The 24,627-nt window shown below is 41.4% G+C and overlaps 1 protein-coding gene and 1 long non-coding RNA gene across 2 annotated transcripts; one reads left to right on the top strand and one right to left on the bottom strand.

The window, feature by feature from the left end:
- The first annotated feature begins 1,426 nt into the window (after window positions 1-1,426).
- LOC144717085 (Zinc finger, C3HC4 type (RING finger) family protein) lies at window positions 1,427-23,506 on the top strand. The gene is given in 17 exon segments (XM_078592410.1): window positions 1,427-1,755; window positions 3,201-3,927; window positions 4,215-6,287; window positions 6,289-9,933; window positions 9,936-10,182; window positions 13,825-14,934; window positions 15,066-15,329; window positions 15,462-15,679; window positions 15,990-16,261; window positions 18,033-18,302; window positions 18,304-19,077; window positions 19,135-21,022; window positions 21,103-21,235; window positions 21,325-21,830; window positions 21,921-22,772; window positions 22,844-23,035; window positions 23,132-23,506. Coding segments are annotated over 17 exon segments (13,701 nt in total). The 3' UTR covers window positions 23,333-23,506.
- On the bottom strand, window positions 17,304-17,828 carry LOC144717086 (uncharacterized). Its single transcript, XR_013585050.1, has 2 exons — window positions 17,631-17,828; window positions 17,304-17,547 (listed from the first exon to the last, which is right to left on the bottom strand). It is a non-coding gene; the product is annotated as an uncharacterized LOC144717086 (long non-coding RNA).
- Window positions 23,507-24,627: the final 1,121 nt, after the last annotated feature.

Here is a 24,627-nt window from a genome sequence, read left to right as displayed (position 1 = left end):
GAGGAAGAGGAAGAAGGGGGAGGAGAGAGAAGAAGAAGAAGGAAGAAGAGGAAGAGGAAGAGGGAGAGGGAAGAAGAAGAGGAAGAGGGAGGAGGGAAGAAGAAGAGGAAGAGGGAAGAAGAAGAGGAAGAGGGAAGAAGAGAGAAGAAGAAGAGGAAGAGGAAAAGGAAGAGGAAGAGGGAGAGGGAAGAAGAAGAGAAGAAGAAGAGGGAAGAAGAGGAAGAGGAAAAGGAAGAGGAAGAGGGAGAGGGAAGAAGAAGAGGAAGAGGGAAGAGGGAGAGGGAAGAGGAAGAGGAAGAGGGAAGAGGAAGAGGAAGAGGGAAGAAGAAGAGAAAGAGGGAAGAAGAAGAGGAAGAGGAAAGAAGAAGAGGAAGAGTATTGCAATCAAATTTGACATTCAATCCCACAATAATTTGACTCACTACTTTACATTCAAAATTACAGATAAGACAAAACATTCAAAATTACAATAAGAATATTGCAATCAAATTTGACATTCAATCCCATAATAATTTGACTCACTACTTTACATTCAAAATTACAGATAAGACAAAACATTCAAAATTACAATAAGAATATTGCAATCAAAAGATTCTTATGAGGAATTTGATCGGAAGATTTAGATCGGAAGAGGGAAGAAGAGGAAGAGGAAGAGGAAGAGGAAGAGGGAGAGGGAAGAAGAAGAGGAAGAGGTAAGAGGGAGAGGGAAGAGGAAGAGGAAGAGGGAAGAAGAAGAGGAAGAGGGAAAAAGAAGAGGAAGAGGGAAGAAGAGGAAGAGGGAAAAAGAAGAGGAAGAGGGAAGAAGAGGAAGAAGAAGAGGAAGAAGAAGAAGAAGAAGAAGAAGAAGAAGAAGATAATGAAACTTGATTTTACCTCATCAACTAAGAGCTGGGTAGTGCACTCCGCTGTCTGCAGGGGGGAACCCAGTCTGGACTCTGGACGGTAGCCTGTGGACTGTGGTCTGAAGGGGGGGCCGCGAGTTCTGCAGAGTCGTCGGAAACTCCCTTCTAGGGCTTCTATATTATAAAGGGCCGCGTCACCGCGTCCCGTCCACAGGGCAGGACGCGAGACGGAGTCGCCGGGGGGCCGCGCGCTCCTGGACGTGCGCCGGGACGGCGGCCCTAGGCCGGTGACGACCGCACACTACCGTTAAGGGTTTCGGTTAACCCCTACCCCTAGTGGGGAATTTGGGATGCTCCGCGTGGGGCCCAGCATTGACGTGGCACTTACCGATGAGTATATAAGTCGGGTTCGAACAGGCAGACTTGAGGAAATTCCCAAATTCCGACGATCGCCACGGCAGGCGGATCGCGTCGTCGGCCGCGGAGAAGCTCCGCGAAATCATCTCCTAGAAGAGATGAACTTCGCGTCGAAGCTACGGTGATGCCGTTGTGAACGTCAGTGGACAGGGATGGAGTCGGCCGCCATGGATCAAGGGCTTCTTGAAGATTTCGGGCAAAGGGTCGATCTCACTCGCAGGATCCGAGAAGTGCTGGTGAATTATCCTGAGGGAACCACTGTGCTCAAGGAATTGATTCAGAACGCCGACGACGCGGGTGCGACGAAGGTGTGCTTCTGCCTCGATAGACGTTCCCACGGCGTCAACACGCTGCTATCGGACAAGCTGAGGCAGTGGCAGGGCCCGGCGCTCCTGGCTTACAATGATGTCGTATTCACTGAGACCGACTTTTCTAGTATTTGCACTATTGGGGACAGCAGAAAATAGGGTCAAATGTGGAAAACGGGGCGCTTCGGGTAATTATTTGAGCTCGGTTGATTTCAATCGTTACTTCGAGAAAATCATCCAATCGATCTTTGTCTGAGGGAGGACATGATCCAATTGATATCAGTCTCAAGGCGTCAGGAAGAAGCCTAATGTGGAAATTATGGCATGCGAACTATAATATGATTCCAAATGAGAGAATCTGTTTTTGCTTAATTGCTTCAAGTAGTCCCGAGATTACGGAATTCTTAGGGCAACTATGAAAAGTCGATAGAAAACTTGGAAAACCGGAAAATAGCCGCTTGTAATCTGAATTTTCCCGTGCTCTCCGTAGCGGCATTCAAAAAAAATTTTTCCTCTTTCAGCATCGGAACTTGTTTAATATAATTGCATTCTCCTTTGTATCTATATCAGAAAATCGCTGAATGAGGACTACTTGCGCCTGGTTAAGATTTGTAGTTCTTTCTACGTTTGCCAGGTTGTGTCGTATCGCCATTCCAAATTAGTTATTTCTGTAAAAATACATCAGGATGTCCCACTAAATGCCTTTGTTTTGTTTGATGATGTTTTGACCACTAAATACTAGTTGGAAATTCTTGGATTTTACGTTGTACAGGGGCAAACGGTTTGTTATTAAAAAAATTGTCTCCATCTTTTTAACCATCGCTCAGAATACTGCATTCTGCAGAGGTTTTGAATTCATGTAAAATGCTGACCCTAAGTCAGTAACATTTATGAATGCCCGAAGTATTATTTTTCATTTACTCATCTCAAATAAAATACTGTTTCCTATTTTTTAGCCGATGCCATATCCTCTTATTTGTCGCTTAAAGAGGATAAGTATTAGAGGTTGAATGAACTGCCTGAGCACCCTCAGAATATTTTACTTCTGATTCTTTTCAAGATAGATTAGTCATTTTTCATGACGGAATTAATTTCTTGAATCTCTTAACTGCAATGAGGCCATATTTTTCGACGGGTATGAGATTCAGATATATCAGAGTAATCTCAACGTTGTGTTTCTGTTTCTCAAATAAGCAAGGGGGGATAGGCTCGTCACACTCTTCGTTGTCTCTTCCTCTGTTTGTAAAATAGGGTAGAAGCCAAGCGACATTCGTGGAATGGAGTTCAGATCCATAATTTTTTTTTTTTGAAACATTCAGATCCATAATATGTTCATCATGAACGTATGTTAGTACTTAAACACAAAATGACTTTTAGACAGTAACTATTATCCCCTCAATTCCTTTTTTTTTAAACATCAACTGAGTTCTTTTCTTTCTGACCTTGCGGTAAAGTATGCTTCTGACGACTGATCCTTTCAAAAGAAAAAGCTTCTGACAACTGAAATTTATCCAGATTTTTTTTCGATTTTACCCTTCCTTTTAAGACAAGACCATTGTCATTTATTGCTTCTTTCTTTTGCATGAACGTGGCACATACTCCTAATGTTTATTTTTCCTAATTTTTGTTATAGGGTGGGATTCAACTCGGTTTACCATTTGACAGACTTGCCATCTTTTGTGAGTGACAAATATGTGGTGTTGTTTGATCCACAGGGTGAATATCTTCCAAATGTTTCTTATTCTAGTCCTGGAAAGCGTCTTGATTATGTTAGTTCTTCAGCCATTTCATTTTATGAAGATCAGTTCTCTCCGTATAGGGCTTTTGGATGCGACATGAAGAGGTGCTTTCGTGGAACTCTATTCAGATTCCCTTTGAGAACTTCAAGTCAGGCTGCAGTGAGTAGGTTATCGAAACAGTCATGTGTGGAAGAGGACATTATCTCCATTTTCTCTCAACTTTATGATGAAGTTGTTTTGGCCATGCTTTTCCTGAAAAACATCAACTCCATTGAGATGTATGTATGGAGTGATGGTGCGGATAAGCCACAGAAGACTTATTCGTGTTGTATCACTCCTGTCAATGAAATTCTATCCCAGCACCGCCAGAAAGTCCAAGAGGTTTCAAAATCAGTTGAAATTGAAAAAAAAGAGATCGACTCATTTTTCTTGAATTTTTTGTGTGAATCATTTGTTGGAACACATTTGGAGAAGAAATCAGTCACCTATTTCATTGTTCAAGCAATCGAATCATCATTCAGTAGAATCGACACCTTTTGTTCTAGTGCAGCTAGGCAGTATGATTTACGCCTTCTTCCTTGGGCTTCTATTGCGGCACGTGTATCAAATGTCTCGTGTGAGGTATGTAGTTCTGATCATTGTTTCTGCTTTACTTTGTGCCATCATAGATATTTTCTATCGCCGTGTACTTTTATATCTATGTGATCCATCCTTTCAAAGTTTCCAGTTCGCATGTATTCCCCTTCATTTCCTCCAGATTTTTGAGCTTTTAATGGGCTGAGGCAGATTCCTAAATAAGTAATATTGTCATCTAACCTGTCATGGAATCATATCTTAAGATTTTTTCGTGTTTTTTGAAAGTTAAAAAATATTCCAGACTCAAAATTGTTTCTTGTCATTCCTCACAGGATTCCATTACCAAGGAAGGGCACGCATTTTGCTTCCTTCCACTGCCTGTAAAAACAGGGTTGAACGTACATGTGAATGGATACTTTGAAGTTTCCTCAAATCGTCAGACAATATGGTATGGGGATGATATGGATAGAGGAGGAAAACTTCGTTCGGAATGGAATAAATTTCTTTTAGAAGATGTCATTGCAGAAATTTTTTGTGATTTACTCGTTCTTCTTTCAAAGCAATTGGGACCCAGTGAATTGTATTACTCTATGTGGCCTAGTGGTCTATTTGAAGAACCATGGAAATTTTTAGTGGGCAAAATTTATGAGAAGATGACCTCGATCCCACTTATTTACTCTGAGATTGGGGAGGGCAGATGGGTGTCACCCATCGAGGCTTTTTTCTCAGACATGGATTTCTCAAAACATGAAAGCTTGAATGAGGCTCTTTTCTCTATTGGAATGACAGTTGTTTCTCTGCCTAAATCATTGGTGGAAATGATTTTTCATCATGTACCAGGCCTAGAGCGCAGGTTAGTTAGCCCTTCAATTGTCCGCGATGTCCTTAAGAATTCTGCACGGCTTTCTACTGTGAGTCGGCACCACAAATTAGTACTTCTGGATTATTTTCTCAGAGATCTTACAGATATTGAAGTTGGAAAGAACACAGATGGATTGCAATTTATTCCATTGGCAGACAGTGGGTTTGCTACATTTTCGGCGGATTCAGAGGCGTCTTCTGTTTTCATATGTGAAAAGATGGAGTACCAGTTGCTTCAAGGGGTTTCAAATCTTGTGGTTGACCGTACAATTGATTCTGAGATATATGACAAGCTCTCTCGAGTTGCAAGAGCGTCAGCAACCAACATTCAAGTTTTCAAGCTTCTACACCTAGTTAAACTCCTCCCCAGAATTTTCCCCACGGATTGGAAGTCTAAGAATGACATTTCCTGGACTCCACAGTCCAGGATGGATCATCCAACATCAGCTTGGTTTAAGCTCTTCTGGCAATATCTTAATGCATATTGAGAGGATTTGTCAATGTTTGATGATTGGCCAATCCTGCCATCCACCTCGGGAAGACTTTATAGGCTTTCAAGACTCTCAAAGTTGATGAATTCAAAATCTTTATCTGCATCAATGAAAAATATTCTTGTGAAGATCGGGTGCAAGATGGTACACGAAGATTATGCTTTTGAGCACACGAACTTACACATGTACCTTCATGAACCTAATGGAGGTGGGGTTCTAAGTGCAATTTCGGATGTCCTTCCTCTTGACAGTTCAATGATTGAGACAACTTTTCATCTTCTTTCTGTTGATGAGAAAAATGAGCTTCGTAGTTTTCTTCTTGATCCAAAGTGGTACTACTATGGCTGTATGCAGGAGTCTCATATCAGTTATTGCAAGAATCTTCCTATTTTCAGGGTCTTTGGAGGTGCTTCTGAGGTTTTACTCTTTTCTGATTTAGTAATTCCAGAGAAACACCTACCACCGACAAATTTTCCAGAATATTTACTCAGTCAAAATTTTATTATCAGTTCTTGTGGTGAGGAGGAAATTCTCAAAAAGTATTTTGGTATTAGACCCATGGAAATGACTTTATTTTATAAGGAAAATGTGTTCAGCAGGATTACTGAGCTGCCATCCGAAATTTGTGATCAAGTCATGGAAAATGTCTTACATGATCTCCCTCAGTTATGTTCCCGTGACCCTTCTTTCAAGGAAATAATGAGCAACCTGGAATTTGTGCCTACAATGAGTGGTTCTAGAAAGCGAGCGCGATCTCTGTATGATCCTCGTGTTGAAGAGCTCCGTGATCTCCTAGAAGACTGTGACTCCTTTCCCCATCCTTCCTTTCAGGAACCTGCCATACTGAATATGCTACAATATCTTGGCCTCAGGACATCTATTTCAGCAGAAACTGTTATCCAGTGTGCCCGCCATGTTGAGTCTTTGATGCATAATGATCAGATGGAAGCATATTCTTGGGGAAAGGCCCTACTTTCTTACCTAGAAGTTAACTCTGGTAAATGGGCACACAGGTCGCAGTTTGACAGCATGGGAAAATTGAATAGGATGTCCCTCAAGGGGTAGATCAAATTTCAGGCCACCTGTCATGGATGAGTTGGATCCAGAGAAGTTCTGGAATGATCTAAAGTTGATATCGTGGTGCCCAGTTCTTGTTTCAGCTCCATTCTCGGCTCTTCCGTGGCCATCTGTGTCATCTATCCTTGCACCCCCTCGGTTAATAAGACCACAAGCAGATCTTTGGCTTGTTTCTGCTAGCATGCGAATATTGGATGGTGATTGCTCCTCCTCAACCTTGGCATCTGCGTTGGGCTGGAATTCTCCTCCAAGTGGAAGCATCCTAACTGCACAGCTTCTAGAATTGGGGAAAAACAACGAGATTGTGTTGGATCAAGGACTTAGGCGGGAGCTAACCATAGCAATGCCAAGGATATACTCCTTATTGATGGGTTTGCTTGGTTCGGACGAAATGGACATTATTAAGGTTGTTTTAGAGGGGTGCCGATGGATTTGGGTAGGGGATGGATTTGCCACTGCACAGGAAGTAGTGCTTAGTGGCCATCTTCATTTTACTCCCTTCATACGAATTATTCCAGTCGATTTGGCAGTGTTCAAAGAACTTTTTCTTGAGTTGGGTGTTCAGGAGTCATTAAAGCCAGTTGATTATGCTAATATCCTGTGCAGGATGAGCAGGAAAAAGGGAGACAAGCCTCTTGACCGGAAAGAGCTGAATATGTGTATATTAATTGCCCAACATCTTGCTGATGTATGTCACCAGGGTATGCCATTGCAAATCTATTTACCAGATGTTTTTTCTAGATTATTTCCTGTAACCGATCTGATGTACAATGATGCCCCGTGGTTGATTAATCCTGGAAATGATTTGACGGTAACAAGTATGTCAGAAAAAGACATTTATAAATTTGTCCATGGCAGCATCTCAGCTGATGTTGCGGAAAAGCTTGGTGTCCGCTCCTTTCGTAGCACTCTTCTGGCGGAGAGCTCTGATGCAATGAAGTTTGGCTTACAAGGGGTTGCAGAGGCATTTGGACAGCATGAGGCTTTGACTACCAGACTGAAACACATAATTGAGATGTACGCAGATAACCCAGGAATTCTTTTTGAGCTTGTTCAAAATGCAGAAGATGCCGGAGCTTCTGAGGTCAACTTTTTACTGGACAGAACAAATTATGGGACATCATCCATTCTTTCCCCTGAGATGGCCGATTGGCAGGGACCCGCTCTTTATTGCTTTAACAATTCTGTTTTCAGCCCTCAAGATCTTTATGCAATTTCACGGATTGGACAGGACTGCAAGCTTGAGAAACCTATATCCATTCGACGATTTGGACTTGGATTCAATTCTGTCTATCATTTCACTGATATCCCGGGATTTTTTTCCGGGGAAAACATTGTGATCTTTGATCCTCATGCATGTCATCTTCCTGGGATATCCCCTACCCATCCAGGTCTAAGAATACGGTATGCTGGAAAGAATATTCTAGAACAGTTTCCTGATCAATTTTCTCCCTTTTTGCACTTTGGATGTGACTTACGCAGTGCCTTTCCTGGTACCATCTTCCGTTTCCCTCTGCGGAATGAAGTTACTGCCTCTCGAAGCCAGATAAAGAAAGAGAAGTATTCCCCGGAAGATGTTTTATCATTATTCTTGTCTTTTTCTGATATTTTGCCCGAAACTTTACCTTTTCTCCGCAATGTGAGAACCATATCTATTTTTCATGAAGATGGGATAGACCAAGAAATGCGACTATCTTACGGAGTTTCAAGATTCAACATCAATGAACCTCTTGAGAAGCTGCATCCTCATCACAACTTACTTAACTTTTTCCACGGAAATCCATTACATGGTTTAACTGAGGATAAGTTCTTAGAGAAATTGAAGAAAACTTTGGACGGAGACCTACCATGGAATTGTAAGAAAATTGCTATAACAGAAAGGCATTTATCTGGGGAGAAGCTACACATATGGTTGGTTAGTGAATGTATTGGTGGCAGAGATGCCAGGGAAAAATATCTGTTGTCAACTCAGCCTCACAAATTTATCCCTTGGGGATGTGTTGCTGCACGTTTACATTCTTATCATGACAGGCAACTTATCGAAAGTCTGGATTCTGGGGGACAAATAGATCATAATACTTTTACTCAATATCAGCCTGCGGAAAATCTGTTAGAAGAGGCAAGGGATTTGGTTGGTCGGGCCTTCTGCTTTTTACCCCTTCCTATCGCCACTGGTCTTCCGATCCATATGAACGCATATTTTGAACTATCTTCGAATAGAAGAGAACTCTGGCTAGGTGACGACATGGCTGGAGGGGGAAAAATGCGTTCTGATTGGAATATTTCCCTCCTTACAAACGCTATTGCCCCTGCTTATGCACGTTTTCTCAGTGCCATATCATCTGAGATTGGTCCTAATGGCCGTTTTTTTTCATTTTGGCCGACACTAGTTGGAGTAGAACCGTGGGCTTCTCTGGTAACAGCCGTCTACAGGTCTATTTCTGACTTAGGTCTTTGTGTTCTTTATACAAGGGCAAGGGGAGGCCAGTGGATTTCCACAAGACAGGGTATTTTTCCTGATTTTTCTTTTCCAAAGACAGACATTCTTGTGAGGGATTTATGTCAATTGGGTTTACCCCTGATAACAGTTAGTAAGGTGATTGCCGAAAGATTTCTATATGCGTGTCCATCTCTGCACGTCGTAAATCCCCCCTTGCTGAGAAGGTTACTGATCAGGCGCAAGAGAAAATTTGTGGACAAGAGTGCCATGTTGATGATGTTGGAGTATTGCCTGAGTGACGGAGATAGTTCTGTATTTTACAATGATTTGTACAGTTTACCTCTACTTCTCCTTGCTGATGGATCTTTTACATCATTTGAGAAAAAGGGGAACGGGGAAAGGGTGTTTGTTTTATCAGAGCATGAATACAATCTTCTCAAGGACTTTCTTCCACACATGCTCCTGAACCAGGAAATTTCAGGGGTGGTTTTTGACAAACTGCGCAGAATAGCAGAATCTGAGCTATTTAATCTGTCATTACTGACTTGTCATTCGCTTATGGAACTCCTAACAAGAATTCTACCCCCAGATTGGCTTTATGCAAAGACGGTACATTGGAACCCTGGTTATGAGGGTCATCCAACTCAAGAATGGGTTCAACTTCTTTGGAACTACTTGACCTTGCATTGTGATGACCTTTTGATGTTTTCAAAGTGGCCGATTTTGCCTGTTGGAGAAAGTGAGCTTTTCCAGCTGGTCCCAAATTCAAATGTCATTAAAAACGAAGGTTGGAGTGAAAACCTTCTGTCTCTTTTGGGAAAGATTGGATGCTTCCTTTTAAGCTCCAAGGTTGAAATAAATCATCCTCAGTTGAAGAATTTTGTACAGAATCCTACAGCACCTGGGATATTGAATGCAATACAAGCAGTTGCTCAATCACCTCAAGATATAATGAATCGTTTTGCTGGTACACTAGAAGGGGAGATACATGAATTAAGGAGTTTTCTGTTACAGTCTAAATGGTTTTCTGGTGACCTGATGAATACTCAGAATATTCACATAATCAAGCTTTTGCCCATGTTTGAAACCTATCAAAGTAGAAAATTCGTTTCCCTCAATGATCCAGAAAAATGGCTGAAACCGCAAGGCATAGATGAATTTCTATTGGAAGATAATTTCATAAAAGGATAGAATCTGAGAGGGAAAAGGCCATTCTCAGATGTCACATGGATGTTCGAGAGCTTTCAAAAGCAGATTTTTACTCACATCATGTCTTGAATCATATGTCAGACTTCCTCTCAAAACCATCAGTGATCTCGTCAATTTTTTATGATTTAAGGGATCTTATTAAAGCAGATAGCGCCTTGAAAACATTCATCGCTGACTATCCCTTCGTGTTATCAGCAAATGGATGTTGGCAGTGTTCCGCTAGGTACGGACCAGTTTTTAACATTTTTTGTAACATACTGATCCTAATCAATTAGAATTATTATTCCTTGAATCTGCTTGAATATTTTTGGTTCCATTTGAATTTATATCTGACGAAATTGGGAAGTAATTTATTTAATTTGCTATTGTTATTTGGATTAATTCCATGGCATATTGATCCCAATCTATTATTGACCTATCTCGCATGATTGGAGAATTTACTCTGTTTGAATATAAATTATTTATGAATGAGACCCATGGTATGTTCTTGAAACGTACCTATGTAATTTGACAATGGAAGATTCCAATTCCTTGGTCAATTCTTGAATATGTAACTGTCTCCACAATTGTTCTCAATGATAGAATAGAAAGAGAGGTCGAGAGAGAGAGAGAAAGAGAGATAACAGCTACGGCGTGGGTGATCGTCTCTCTTGGAGCAGCAGCTTTGATTCCGCGGGATAGGGGTTGCTATGCCTGGTGGAAAGATGTGAGTGGACGGGAACAAGAAGAGGTAAGGGTTAGTGCAAGAGATGGGAGGGAGAAGGAATTAAGGGAAATTCAAGAAAGAAGGGGGTGACTTATGGTGGAAATTCTTCATGTCCTTCTTTCTTCCCCGTTTGTGTATATATACGAGAGAAAGCCCAACGGTTTGGGCCTAGTTGCGCCGATAGAATGGTTTGGATGACGTATCGGGGCCCCGTTTGGCGTAGCAATGGCCTGGTATCATATCAACCCACCAGTAATCATTAATGATGAAAAGCATGCTGAACTAATACCAGATTTGCGTAGAGTATTATGTCATCAGTTCTAGAACTTCGTATTGTTCCTAGGGCCAGCAGTCTTCTTTAGCTAAGTTTGTCATGCTTAAACATCTCGGGTTTCCAAAAGCTCCTCGAAAATAAAAAAAGATTTATACCAGTGTTTATGAGACCGAGAAACTGACTGGCTAGAGGATGCATCAAATTTTTATCTGTTTGACCTTGACCACTTTTCTTTGCTAGAGATAAAAAACTGCCATAATGATTCCATTGTAGTTGATCTCTTTGACGCTGAGTATTGACTGCAAAAAAAAATCCAATCGTTGGTATCCAGTATGCAAATCTGACAAGCGCTGTATTCCAATAGTAAAAGTATATATTTAAGGCGATGAATATCCGCTCCCAAATTGAGTAAAAAGCATCTGAAATGATGGTCTGTCTAGGTCTCTGGTGAATATGATAAGAACCTGGTGTTCTTATTAGGATTAGGCTGGGAGGGGGGATGGGGTGCTGGAATCTTTGTGGGTAGTAATATGGTATGCTGGGAAGGACGTGGGCTAGAGGAAGGGAGAGGATATGGCGGAATGGACAACGCCTATGAATGGGACACTGATGTGATGCACATGGCACGGCATAGCCAAGGAGATAAACTGAGCTTCAAAATTCTCATTGTCTGCCCTTCCCAAGGGAGGACTACTTCTATTTAAGGACAACTGATCTAAAAGGAAATGACCTAAATACCCCTAAGATAGAAATGACAAAATGCCCTCGCAATGGGAAAATAACTAAAATACCCTCTGTCAAGTTTTAGGGGTCATATCAAAATATATCTACACCTCTGTCAAGTTTTAGGGGATAAGAAATGGACCAAACAGTAATCTCTCTGTTAAAGTATTCTTTACTTAAATATGAGTTGTTTAATCATGTTGGACCTGTTCATGAGAAGTTCTGATGGCTGATTCTGTCTTTGAATTAGTTTGATAAGATTGCCAAGGAACATTTTTAGTGCATTCCAGATTCTTTTGATCCATATTCCTTAAAACATTGCTTGAGCAATAGATCTATATTCAGATTCAGTGCCGTGGTTGAGTCACAACCTATTATGTTTTCTTCTCCAAGTAACCATATTACAACCCACAAAGCTACAATATCATGAGGTTGGTTTTTTTTTTTGAAATCTAAAATGGGTGAACACCCAATGAATCGGTGAACCCCCCTATGAGGACCTTACAGTCCCTTCACCATCAATCCAATCATATTGCCCGCTGGATCCATGTTGCCTTTAAACCCTCCACTTTGTGTATGGCTCCATCTGTAGAACCTGATCTTCCCCTGAACATCACCTCGTATCGATGCAACCAGATGGCCCGCAACACTGCCAATGCTCGGCCACCTTCTTTATTTCCTCTGCCTCTGCAATTATGGACTGAGTCCCAGAAAGTCTCTTCAGATGTCATCTTCACCCTTGATAATACCTGGCTGGCCCAAATCATGCGAGCAATATCATGAGGTTGATCTGAGATTATCGATTGATCCTCGTTGTCTGAATCAGGTTTTGTGTCCAGAGTGAGTTTTCTTTGTTGGAAACAGGAAGGATTTCCCATTTTTCTAAACCCTATAGCTCAACTGCCCTGAGATGTTTAACATTATTTTGAACAAAACTGTGCTCTCAAGGGCTTTTTGTGATAGATCTATTTGACATGTGTCGTATCTTTTTTCCCCTTTTTCACCTACTTTTTAGTATCATAACCTGCATGCAACTTTTGATATGGGCATCTTCAGTACATCTTTTCTATCTGATGGATGATCATGTTCATCCCAGTCAGCATTTTCCTCCAATATTTGATGACCAGATTATGCCCCTGTAGTCGGAAACCAATTGGTGTAGTGGTGCATTCAAGATGTGTATGTGCTATTCTAAGTCCATAAGAAAGGTTTAATGGTTTTCTAGGGTTCGCACTAGAAAAAAATTGGTTCCAGTCATACCAATCATCTTTGATTCTGGTATACTGTAACATTTGTCGTGATCAAATCCTATTCAAAAACATCTTTAAGTTTGGAAATCTGTCAACAGATAGCCACTTTCCTCGTTTAATCTTCTTGTTTTTTTCCTTTCTCTTTGCTAAACATTATAAATCTAGATATTGTATAAATGCCCTTATGATGGCGGATCCATTGTTTTGGGTCTGCGAGACCCAATAACTGTAAACCCAGTTTAAATACTGGGCTATCTCTTTGAACGATTAAGGGTTTTGTATGTTTTGTTGAATCTGTCTCTCCCTTCCTCTCTCTCTGGCGGCTAGGGCTTGAGCAAGTGGAGAAGCTCCACAACTGCAAGATTAGCTAGAAGCTGACAAAATCACTTCAAAATTGCACGCACTGTAATTACTGAGGAGAAAATTAATTGTGGGAAAAATGACACCTATAGGGACTCTAATACCTTCTGAGACTCTACATCAAATGCAAAATGCCAGAACAACCTATTGGCATCAGATAAGAATTTTAAGTAAAATGTTACATGGCCAGATAATGATGTAAATAATGCCTCTAGTATGACTAGGAGGGAGATATATTAAGAAAGAGCATTAAGGTAAAATGTGGAAGAGAAAAGGTCTCATAAATGCTTTGGGTAAACAATGAACTTCCCAGTATTGTTTCTCTGTTTAAGTGGCTATTTCAAAGGACTAACATACAAACAAGCCCTAATGTAACAACACTCGTTTCTCTTTGATAAATGTCAGATGTTAGTTTGTATCATGTTCCTTGACAATAAAATTGAAATATATATGATGAGAGTTTCTTTATACTCATTGGTGAGGTCTTCAAATGGAGATATTATTCGGTAATAAATTTCATTAAACATGAAATGGAATTACTTTTGGTTGCTGGCTTTACAATCCACGCATTCCTGCTCTAAAGGAATTACTGTCCTATCATTACTTCCCTTCAGATCAGTTTTCAAGTCCTGAAATGCTTGATACCCTGGTGCATATGGGCTTAAAATGCTCTTTGAATTTTACGGGCTTGTTAGATAGTGCTCGGTCAGTTTCTATGCTCTATGAATCAGGAGATCTAGATACCGCACGATGGGGGAAAAGATTCTTTTCGCTTTTGTGTTCTGTGTCCACAGAGCTGAGCTCGCGAAAGAAGAAAGTTCTAGGTAGCAGTAATGAGGGCTTTTTTCATAGCAAGAATGATTTGATAGCTTCAGAAAAATTGGTCATGCATACTAGTAATGATTTATTGTGTTTTGATTCGGAGATTTATGCATCCCTTGGAGATCTTGATGAAGAATTCGAAGATGAATTCTGGTCAGAGCTTAAAAAAATTCCTTGGTGTCCAGTCTCTGTTCTACCCCCTATGAAAGGAATTCCATGGTCTATCTCAGACAGCCTTATTGCCTGTCCCATTATTACGAGGCCCAACTCTCAAATGTGGAGTGTTTCTTCAAGAATGAGGATTTTAGATTCCGAGTTCTCTTCAACTTATGTTGAACAGAGGCTTGGCTGGCTGGACCACCCTGATATTGAAGTTTTATGCACTCAACTGATGGAAATATCCAAAATGTTCCACGAATTACATTTGGATTCAGAAGAGAGAGCTTTTATTGTGTCTCAATTGCAAAAGGAAATTCCTGTTCTTTACTCAAAATTGCAGTCCATTGATGGTAAAGATGTTAGTGTCGCAAAAGCTTCTCTTGGTAGCTGCCAGTGTGTTTGGATTGGGGACAGTTTTGTGGCACCCACTGCTCTTGCATTTGATTCACCTATAAACTACCCCCCTTATCTATATATTCTGCCGTCTGAGCTATATGAATTTAAATCCCTATTAATGGAAATGGGTGTTGGGTTGACATTTACTGTCGCTGGTTATTTACGTGCATTGCAACACTTGCGCTGTGATCTCATGGGTGCTTCTTTATGTGGCGCAAATAAGGTTCAGATAATTTATGATAAAAGAGTGCACCCTCGGCAATCCTTGCTTCAGCAAAATCTAGGTAATTTTTATTCTCATGCTTTGGAGTTTTAAATTTTTGATTGGAAAATAAGTTTCTTCATATATAATTTTGTATGTTATACCTAGTGTTTATGTGTTTGATTATTTTTTTTTGGAAATGATGTCTTCCAGCCGAATTTCAAGGGCCTGCCTTAGTAGCTATAATAGAAGGGACTACCTTAACCCCCGAAGAGCTGTATAGTTTGCAGCAATCTCCTCCATGGAAGCTACGGGGGACTGCACTTCGTTATGGTTTAGCAGTACTTAGCTGTTACTCTGTGACAGATCTTCTATCAATCATTTCTGGTGGGTACCTCTATATGTTCGATCCCCTTGGTCTTGCTTTTGCTCCAACTTCAAGTGCCATGGCATCTGCAAAAATGTTCGCGCTGCTGGGTAAACAAAATCATCTCACTGATTATGACGATCAAACACTTTTATTTTCTACTGGAAAGTTTGAATTACATGCTAACGTGGATCCTTTTTATCTTGATGTTGATTTTTTTACTTTTATACAAAATATCTCAGGCACTGATTTGACAGAGAAATTCCATGATCAGTTTTATCCGATGATGATAGATGAAGATGATATGTTTTCCAAAAAGGATTCTACCATTATTCGGATGCCTCTGTCGTCAAGAATGAAAGATGAACCAAGTACTTCTTCAACCAGAATACGAGTAATCTTTGAAGAGTTTATTGGTCAAGCGTCGGCCACAATCTTGTCGTTGAAGTCTGTCACAAAGGTCGAGGAAGTTTATTTAACTTTTTTCATAACTTTTGAATGATGTCTTTTGTCAATAATGCAGTTTTTCTAAAATTTACTTTTTTCACACTCTAGGGTTGTATGCATGCTGACAATGCATTTTTTACTTTCTTGGATTTTCATCTATTTTACTGAAATTGTATGTATAAGATCCTCCGGATTTGTCTCTTCCTTTAGTTTTCATATTCGCCAAGGATGTCTTGCCATTTTGAATTTGTTTCATTCAGTCCTTATGGATGCCTCTTAACTCCTTTTAATCAGTTGTTGCTTGTTATTTTATTCCATTGCAGGTTTGTTTGTCTACATGGGAGGCTGGAAGCCTGGCACCATTTTTGGATTATTCAGTTTCTATTGATCCAAAGTGTGTCAAAATGAGAAACCCTTTTCCAGATAAAAAATGGAAGAAATTTCACTTATCGAGGCTTTTTAGTAGTTCAAATGGCGAAACAAAATCAATGATTGTGGATTTACATATTTTTCAACGAGGAGAGGCTACAATCGATAAATGGGTCGTTGTTCTTAGTATGGGATCTGGACAAACAAGGAACATGGCACTTGACAGGTATATCTACCAAAGACCCTGAAGGTTTTAGCAAATAAAGATTATTTTATAAATATGTTTGACTGTGCTATTAGATCTTATGGTACCTCTGAAATTATTTTTCATTCTCATATTTGCACACTGTGGTTCAATATTTATCCCATTTAGTTTGAAAAACTGAACGAAAAAGACCTTCATTATTTTGTTGTCAATGTTTATTAATCTTTCTGTTGGGTAGATGTCTAAAGTTGCTGTTCTTGCCTTCTGTTAGATTCAAGCGCTAACCAACAATGCTAAAAGCTATAGTAAGGGCTCTCCTTTTCATCTTTAAGCAGGATGTTGTACTTCAACTGTCACCCTCCCCTTATTGTTACTTAGAGTGGATTTGAGGATCCAAAAGTTTTGTGCTTCAATAGAACAGTAGGCGGAAAATAGTTGGACTAAAAATTTCTGATCCTATTCGTTGTGTAATTTAAAGAAAAATTATATAAAATTTGAAGGTGTCGAAAGAAAAAAAACGGATCAAAATATTGTACACTAGGTATCCAAAATTACATAGATCACTGATATTTGTTTGTTGTAATTTATTTCCTGAATCTCAAAATCATTTGACCTTATGAATTATGGAGACCTATCCATATCAGAACTGCTCATTCTTTCTTCTGCTGGATTTTGAAAAATAATTGAAGATTTATTTCCAATGAAAATCGGATTTGTGACTGTTAGATACGAGACGGATGGAGGGAAAGTAGTCAGGTAGTAGCGATATTGGAGTTTGGTTAATTCTATAATGGCTAGTTCTAATGGAAGTATGGGGTAAAAAAGTGAGGAAGCCTCGCATTAGCTTACTTCCCTTGAGACTTGGTGTATTTTCTTCTTCTCCGCCACCCCCTCTCTTCTCATCCTCATTCCTCATAATGATCAGGGCTATTATCACAGGACTGAGAAGGAAAGATTAAAAACACTCATGCGTAATCAAAATTTTCCAGGAATCTGTTGCAGTCCTGGTTCCCATGTTTCATAACAGAATACTTGTAGTTTCTTGAATCTAGAACACCATTGATGAAGTAGTGGACCGAGGAATCCTGATTTTATTGATAATAGCATATGTTTCTGATAAGCTCCTCGTCTGGCTCGCACAATGCTCAGTAGAATTCAAATTTTGCAACAAGTGTTCTCAGTGAAACATCAGGGAAAGACTGAGGTTCGATAGATAAGGAAAGATAGGATAGGACGTGGAGAGAGAGAGAGACGCCAGAGAGAGAAGGAACGGGAGGTCTCCTTGCAGATGCGTCCGCCTGGAGCTCCTGGGAAAGGCGAAGAAGGGACGGATTAGGGTGGCATGAGAGGGAAGTAGGAGAGGAAGGGGGGGGGGAAGAAGAAGGCTTACTAGGGTTCTTGTCTGTCTCCTCTTCCTCGGCCCCCTTCCCTTGTGACTCACGGGGCTCCGTGGGTCATAACCCTTAGTGGGTTTGGGCCTGTTCGGGCCCCCCTTAGTGGGCCGAAAAGACAGGGGGTCGTCTGGGCCCTTGCTGTCGTTGATACTTCTGGATCGGGGTCTTAACAGTTTCTGAGATGGGTTTTCCAAGTCAACCTGAATTCTCATCAAGACATGTCTTTGAGTTTTTTTCCTGATTTTTAACGTCGTACTCCTGTTAAAATGTGTCTTTGTATTATGGGTTAATGGGGATTCGTGTATGTTTTGTGCAGAATGTCTTATACTGTCCGCTTGATTATTTTCTTAATTTGATTTATTTCTTGTCCATTTCTAATTCTTGAGCAAAATTTTCAGGCGATACATTGCGTATGACCTGATGCCTATTGGTGGAGTTGCCGCCCACATTTCCCGAAATGGGCGACCCATTAGCCAACGTCCATCCAGCTGTATCTTGGCTCCCCTTAGTCTTTCGCAAAAAATTGACCTTCCCATCGCTGTTATCGGCTGTTTCCTTGTTTTTCACAGTGGAGGGCGTTATCTCTTTGATAAATGTAGATTAACCTCTTCGAAACATCTCATTGACTCCACAAAGAAATTAATGGAAGCCTGGAACAAAGAGCTAATGTTGTGTTAGGGATTCTTACGCCAACTTGATATTAGAGCTCCAAAAGCATCAATCTATATCTCTGAGTTCGAATTTAGTGTCAAATGATAACCCTGATTCATTGAGTTCTATTCTTAATATTCATGGTGATAGCCTCTACTCATTCTTGCCCAGGACGCCGCTACGCGCTCCTCCTGGTGATATCAATTCTTCCGAGAACACAGTTACCTCAGATGCAGATGATTTGAAATGCCTGATTCAAAATGTAATTAAACGGTTCTATGAACGCGTTGTTGATTTGCCTGTTTGGAGGCTTTATCGTGGAGATCTGGTCAAAGCTAGTGAGGGTATGTTCCTTTCACATTCTACTGGAGAGGGTTTGCCCCCAGATAATGTATGCAGCTTCATCAGGGAACACTACCCAGTTTTCTCTGTTCCTTGTGATTTGGTTGCAGAGGTACTGGCCGTTGGATTTAACGTGAGAGAAATCAAGCCACACATGATCCGATCTCTTCTGAAAGCTTCAAGATCTCTTTCTCTTCAGCTGACTGACATATACGTTGATGTCTTAGATTATTGTGTGTCAGATATTGAGCTCTCACTTTCACTTGCAAGAAAAGAAGCAGAATCTTCTGGTCACAGGGAAAACCTTTCTAATCTCTGGAACACAGACAATGATAAAGCACGTAGTTTAATCTCCCAGAATCAATCGGGCAGTGATGCTCTTGAAATTGTGAGCAGCTTTGGCAGAGCCTTGTATGACTTCGGCTGCGGAGTTGTTGAAGATATTGCAAGGTCTGGAAATGTTAATCATGATATACCCATTTCAGATGGTAGAGTATACTCTCGGAGGACTTTCCAATCAATGGGCCTTGAAGATATTTCACGGTCTGTAATTCTTAATCCAGAATCATCCCTCTCAGATGCCAGAGTATACTCTCAAAAAACCTTGCAATCAATAAGCCTCGAGCTCAAAGGGTTGCCAATACCAACGGCTGGGAAAACTCTTTCCAGGTTGGGAAATACCGAGCTGTGGATTGGAACAAGGGAACAACAATCACTCATGCAGCCACTTTTGGAAAATTTTATTGATTCTAGATGCTTGGAGCGTCCAGCATTATCCTCATGCCTTAATAAAAGAGCCATACAGGGGATAGTGAAACTCGAGCTCTTTTCACCTCTCCTGGTGTCCAGAAATTTAAGATCCATTTTCAGCAAAAATTGGGTGAACCACATAGTAGAATGCAGTACTACTCCTTGGATTTCTTAGGATAAGAAATTGAAATGTTTTGATAGTCCATCGGAAGAGTGGATTAAGTTATTTTGGCAAAGCTTTAGTGCTGAAGATGGGGATCTCTCTCTTGTTTCTGAATGGCCGTTTATTCCAGCGTTTCTTGACAGACCTGTCTTGTGTCGAATTAGAGTACGAAATATTGTGTTCATTCCTCCAGTTATTGACACTAATGATGCCCAAGGAAGTGGTAGCGATACAATAAGATTGTACATTGCGTCCTTTGAGGTTACCAAATTAAGGTACCCTTGGTTGTTCATGTTACTGAATCAATGTAATATCCCCGTTTATGATATGGAATTCTCAAATCTCGGCGCCCCAAGCACTTGTTTCCCCCCTCTCGGTCAATCCATGGGAAAGGTAATCGTCTCTAAAATAGTTGCTGCAAATCAAGCTGGTTATTTTTCCCTGCCAGAGCCTTTTTCCATTGAAGATCGGAACAGGCTATTCGACATTTTCTTATCCGATTTCAAATCTTCAGCTGGCTCATCTTACGAAGTTGAAGAAATCTCTGCTTTGAGAGAGCTTCCAATTTTCAGGACGGCTCTTGACAGTTACACTTCTTTAGGAGGGCAATATCTTATCCCTCCTGATGCGTTCTTCCACCCTAGGAGTGAACTCTGCCTCTCAGCTACAGAAGATGAAGCTTCGTTTTATCGATCTCTCCTTGTGAATGAGATCAACAACCATAAAATATTATTGCAATTTGCATTGCCCATGTTTGAGGAGATAAGTACGCAGGATCAAGAAAAAATCTTACTGTATATCTACTTGAATTGGCAAGAAATACAGTTGGATCATCAAGCTATCGCAACTTTAAATGTTACTTATTTTGTTCGAAATGCTAATGAAAATTGCTTACTATCGCTTAGGCCCAAAGACCTTCTTGATCCTTGTGATCCCTTACTGATGTCAGTTTTCTCGGAGGAGAAAGACAGATTTCCTGGTGAGAGATTTAGTTCTGATGGGTGGCTCAAGATATTGAAGAGAATCGGGCTGAGGACTTCATCAGAGGCAGATATGCTTCTAGAGTGTGCAAGAAAGGTGGAACTCCTTGGCCGACAAGTTACAGAAAGTTCAAAAAATAATGTCGATGCAGAGATGGATTCATATTCAGAATTATATTCTTCCAGGGGGATTCCATCAGACATTTGGTTGGTAGCAGAATCTGTTGTGGAGAAGATATTTTCACAGTTGACTCTTTTATATGATAGTTCTTTCTGCAGCATGTTAAGCACGATTGTTTTTGTACCGGCAGAAGACGGTAAAAATGGGGGAAAAAAAGTACTTTGTGCCTTTAATGAAGCAATTTTGTTGAAGGACTCTGCCCTGGCCTGGAGCTGCTCTCCCATTTTAATTAAGGCAAATGTCGTCCCACCTGAATTTTCTCGGGGGGCATTGCGGTTCAGAAGTCCCCCACCATTTCCTACCGTACTCAAACATTTACTGGTAGCTTTAAATTAACCATTTCCGTTGTTCTTCACTAGAAGGAATTCTTGTTTTTTCATAACTTTAAAAAATAAATGCAGGCTGTAGGAAGGAACAATGGTGAAGATACTCTTGCTAACTGGCCAGCATCATTGATTGTGGGAACAGTCGAAGACTCTTGTGAGAAGGTATTAAAATATCTGGATGGGGTTTGGGGATCTCTTTCAACTTCAGGTCAGCGCTATGAATTACACTCTTTTACACAATATTAATTTTTAATTATCATGTCAGTCAAACAGACCTGATCTCGTCTCAATCTGCAGAAATGCAAGAGTTGCGAAATGTGTCATTCATTCCGGTGGCAAATGGGACTCGCTTGGCCACTGCAAACTCTCTATTTGTTCGTCTTTCCATCAATTTAGCCCCCTTTGCCTTCCAACTGCCCAGTCGGTATCTTCTCTTTGTGAAGATTCTAAATGAATTGGGAATGCGCGAGCTTTTATCGACAGAATATGCTGCCAATATTCTTCTAAACATTCAGAAATCACGTGGATATCAGGCCCTGAATCCGAACGAGCTGCGTGCTGTTATGGAGCTCCTGCAATTCATTTGTCAAGATGAATCAAGTTCATCTAGATTTCCGGATGCCATTGTTCCTGATGAAGGTCGCAGACTCGTTACGGCAAAGTCTTGCATCTACATTGACATTCACGGCTCAAAGTTTCTCAATTGCATAGATACCTCAGTACTGAGATTCGTCCACCCTCAAGTGTCAGAGAGATTGTGCCAGTCTTTGGGCATTAACAAACTTTCGGACGTCGTCATCGAGGTAATTATAAATTTATAATCAGTCAAATACCATAATTATAAACGCATACAACTGTCAATTCTAACTTTTTTCCCTGCTATCCCACGACAGGAGCTAGAAGATCAAGAGGAACTACTCTTTCAGAACGAAATCGGACAAACGTCGTTGGAAAGAATGAGAGATAAGCTTCGTAGCAAATCATTTCCCGAAGCGCTCTGGTTGATCATCAGCAACTCCTTTGGCCAAAGTCCCTCTTGGGAAATCCTAAAGCGAGAGCAGTTACAGTCATCTCTCAAACGCATCTCAGAGAAACTCCAGTTCGTGAAGCGCATTAAAACCCGCTTCATGCTACTTCCAAAGGCAAAGAACATCACCAAGAAAGGATCAAAGTCAGCCATCCCCGAGTGGGACGACGTAGACAACTCTGCATTGCTGCACCGCACAACACACTTCGTTGACAAATCAAAGACTGTTGTTTTAGTGGCCGAGCCGCCGAGCTATATTTCAGCATATGATGTTGTGGCAACAGTCATCTGTCAGGCGATGGATTTGCCTGCAGCGATCCCCATTGGCCCTCTTCTGTCCTGTCCGGCAGGAGCCGAGAAGGCCATTGCGAGCATGCTCAGATGGGGCTCTCCAGGAAAGGAAGCCGCTGGGTCAAATTTGGGCAATGATCTTCTTCATGGGGATGCTCTGCAGGTGCAATTGCGACCTCTCCGCCCGTTCTATGCCGGGGAGATTGTCGCCTGGCGACTAAGGAATGAAGGGGAGAGGCTCAAATATGGGAGATCAGTCGACGACGTTCGTCCTTCTTCTGGTCAAGCGCTTTACAGACTCGCTGTGGAGACTGCACCTGGAAAAACTCAGATCTTACTTTCTTCCCAGGTCTTCTCCTTCCGAAGCCATCCCTCGTCCTCTCAAAGGATTGAAGATCCCACGACGTCAACTTCTTCATCTTACCAGGTGGTGCTCCATGCAAAACCAGTTTTTTCTTATTTGTTTATATTTTTGCTTACTTAATTCTCTACGATCAGTCGCCGGTGGATGAGGAGAAGCATCAGCAGCAGCAGGAAGGGGTGACGGCGGAAGACGTTATCCAAGCCGTGAATGAGATGTTATCGGCGTCTTGGATTTGCATGGACGCTGATAAGCAGTCATTGATGCAGACTAATCTCACACTCCAAGAACAGCTAAGAGAAACACAGTTGGCTCTTCTCATTGAGCAGGTAAAAATAAACAAATTCTGTAACTCTTCATGAACATGATACCCGTTTGTGTTTATTACCGTAATTGGCGCTAAGCTAAGATTGTTTGGCTCATAGGAGAGAGCTGAGACGGCAGTGAAAGAAGCGGAGGTGGCAAAGTCGGCCTGGGCATGCCGGATCTGCCTTGTGGCAGAGGTGGAGGTGGTGGCGACGCCATGCGGGCACGTTCTCTGTGGGAGATGCTCTTCTGCTGTGTCACCAAGGTGCCCATTCTGCCGTGTTCATGTCTCCAAAACTGTGAAGATCTTCCGTCCATGAGATTTTCCCTATCATCTCAAAACCAACATTACATTGGTGTATAGAGAAGCATGTCGTATCCTGAATTTTGATGGAAAATGACAATAGAGTGGGCCCTCGGGGTAGAAGCCGCTGTGTGAATTTTTTCGATCACACGAAAGGGGTAGTTTGTGACCATTGTGAATTTCTGGGAAAAATTGCACAAATTCGCACACAAGATTGTGATCAGAGACGGAGGGGAGAGAGAGAGAGAAAAATAATAAAGAAAGAGAGAGTGAGAGAGTACCGAGCTGTGTACTCAAGAGAGGGAGGGAAGAATGAGTGGAAGTAGGGAACGGCACGCGCCGGACGTGACGGATGACGATGCTGAAATGTTGAAATGTTCGTCATGTCACCGTCTCGTCATGCGTCCGAGGATTTTGGAAAATTCCGTCACGTACTCGTCATGCATCTGAGAATTTTGAAAAATTCTGTCACGTACTCGTCACGCGTTCCTTCTTCCTCGTTCCGTCATGTCACCGTCAGCGTGATGGCATCACCGTCAACGGTGACGGAAATAATGATATTTATTTTACACTATTAATAAACATGGTCGAAGTATAATATTATTTATTTTACTATGTTATTATTTATAATATTTATTTTACTATGTTAGTCCGTCACGGTCATCATCCATGACGGACTTGTCGTCACGTCACACGTCCGGGGTATCTTGTCACCGTCACGTACAGCCCGTCACGCATCACCATCACCGTCACCGTCACACCCCATGCATTCCGTCACTGTCACCGTCACATCATCCATCACGTGTCCGGTGATGTGGACGAGAGAATGGTGAGAAAGAGAGAGAAGAGAAATAGGGAGAGAGAGAAGAGTGACAGAGAGAGAGAGAGAGATAGACGAGCGATAGAGAGAGGAGAGAGAGAGAAGAGCGAGAGAGAGAGAGAGGAACGAGAGAGAGGGAAGAAAGAGGGAAAGAGGGAAGGAAAGAGATGAGCACGAGAGAGAAAGAGGGATAGAGATGAACGAGAGAGAGAGAGAGAGAGAAAGAAGAGCACGAGAGAAAAAGAGGGAGAGAGAGGAACGAGAGAGAGAGAGAAAGAAAGAAGAGCACGAGAGAAAAAGAGGGATAGAGATGAACGAGAGAGAGAGAGAGAGAGAAAGAAGAGCACGAGAGAAAAAGAGGGAGAGAGAGGAACGAGAGAGAGAGAGAAAGAAAGAAGAGCACGAGAGAAAAAGAGGGAGAGAGAGGAACGAGAGAGAGAGAGAGAGAGAGAGAGAAGAGCGAGGAAGGAGAGAGAGGAACGCGAGAGAGA

Source organism: Wolffia australiana, chromosome 2 (assembly GCF_029677425.1).
Source record: "Wolffia australiana isolate 7733 chromosome 2, ASM2967742v1".
NCBI lineage: Eukaryota > Viridiplantae > Streptophyta > Magnoliopsida > Alismatales > Araceae > Wolffia > Wolffia australiana.
The sequence above is the reverse complement of the archived record's forward strand: the minus strand, read 5'-3'. Positions and strand labels throughout refer to the sequence as shown.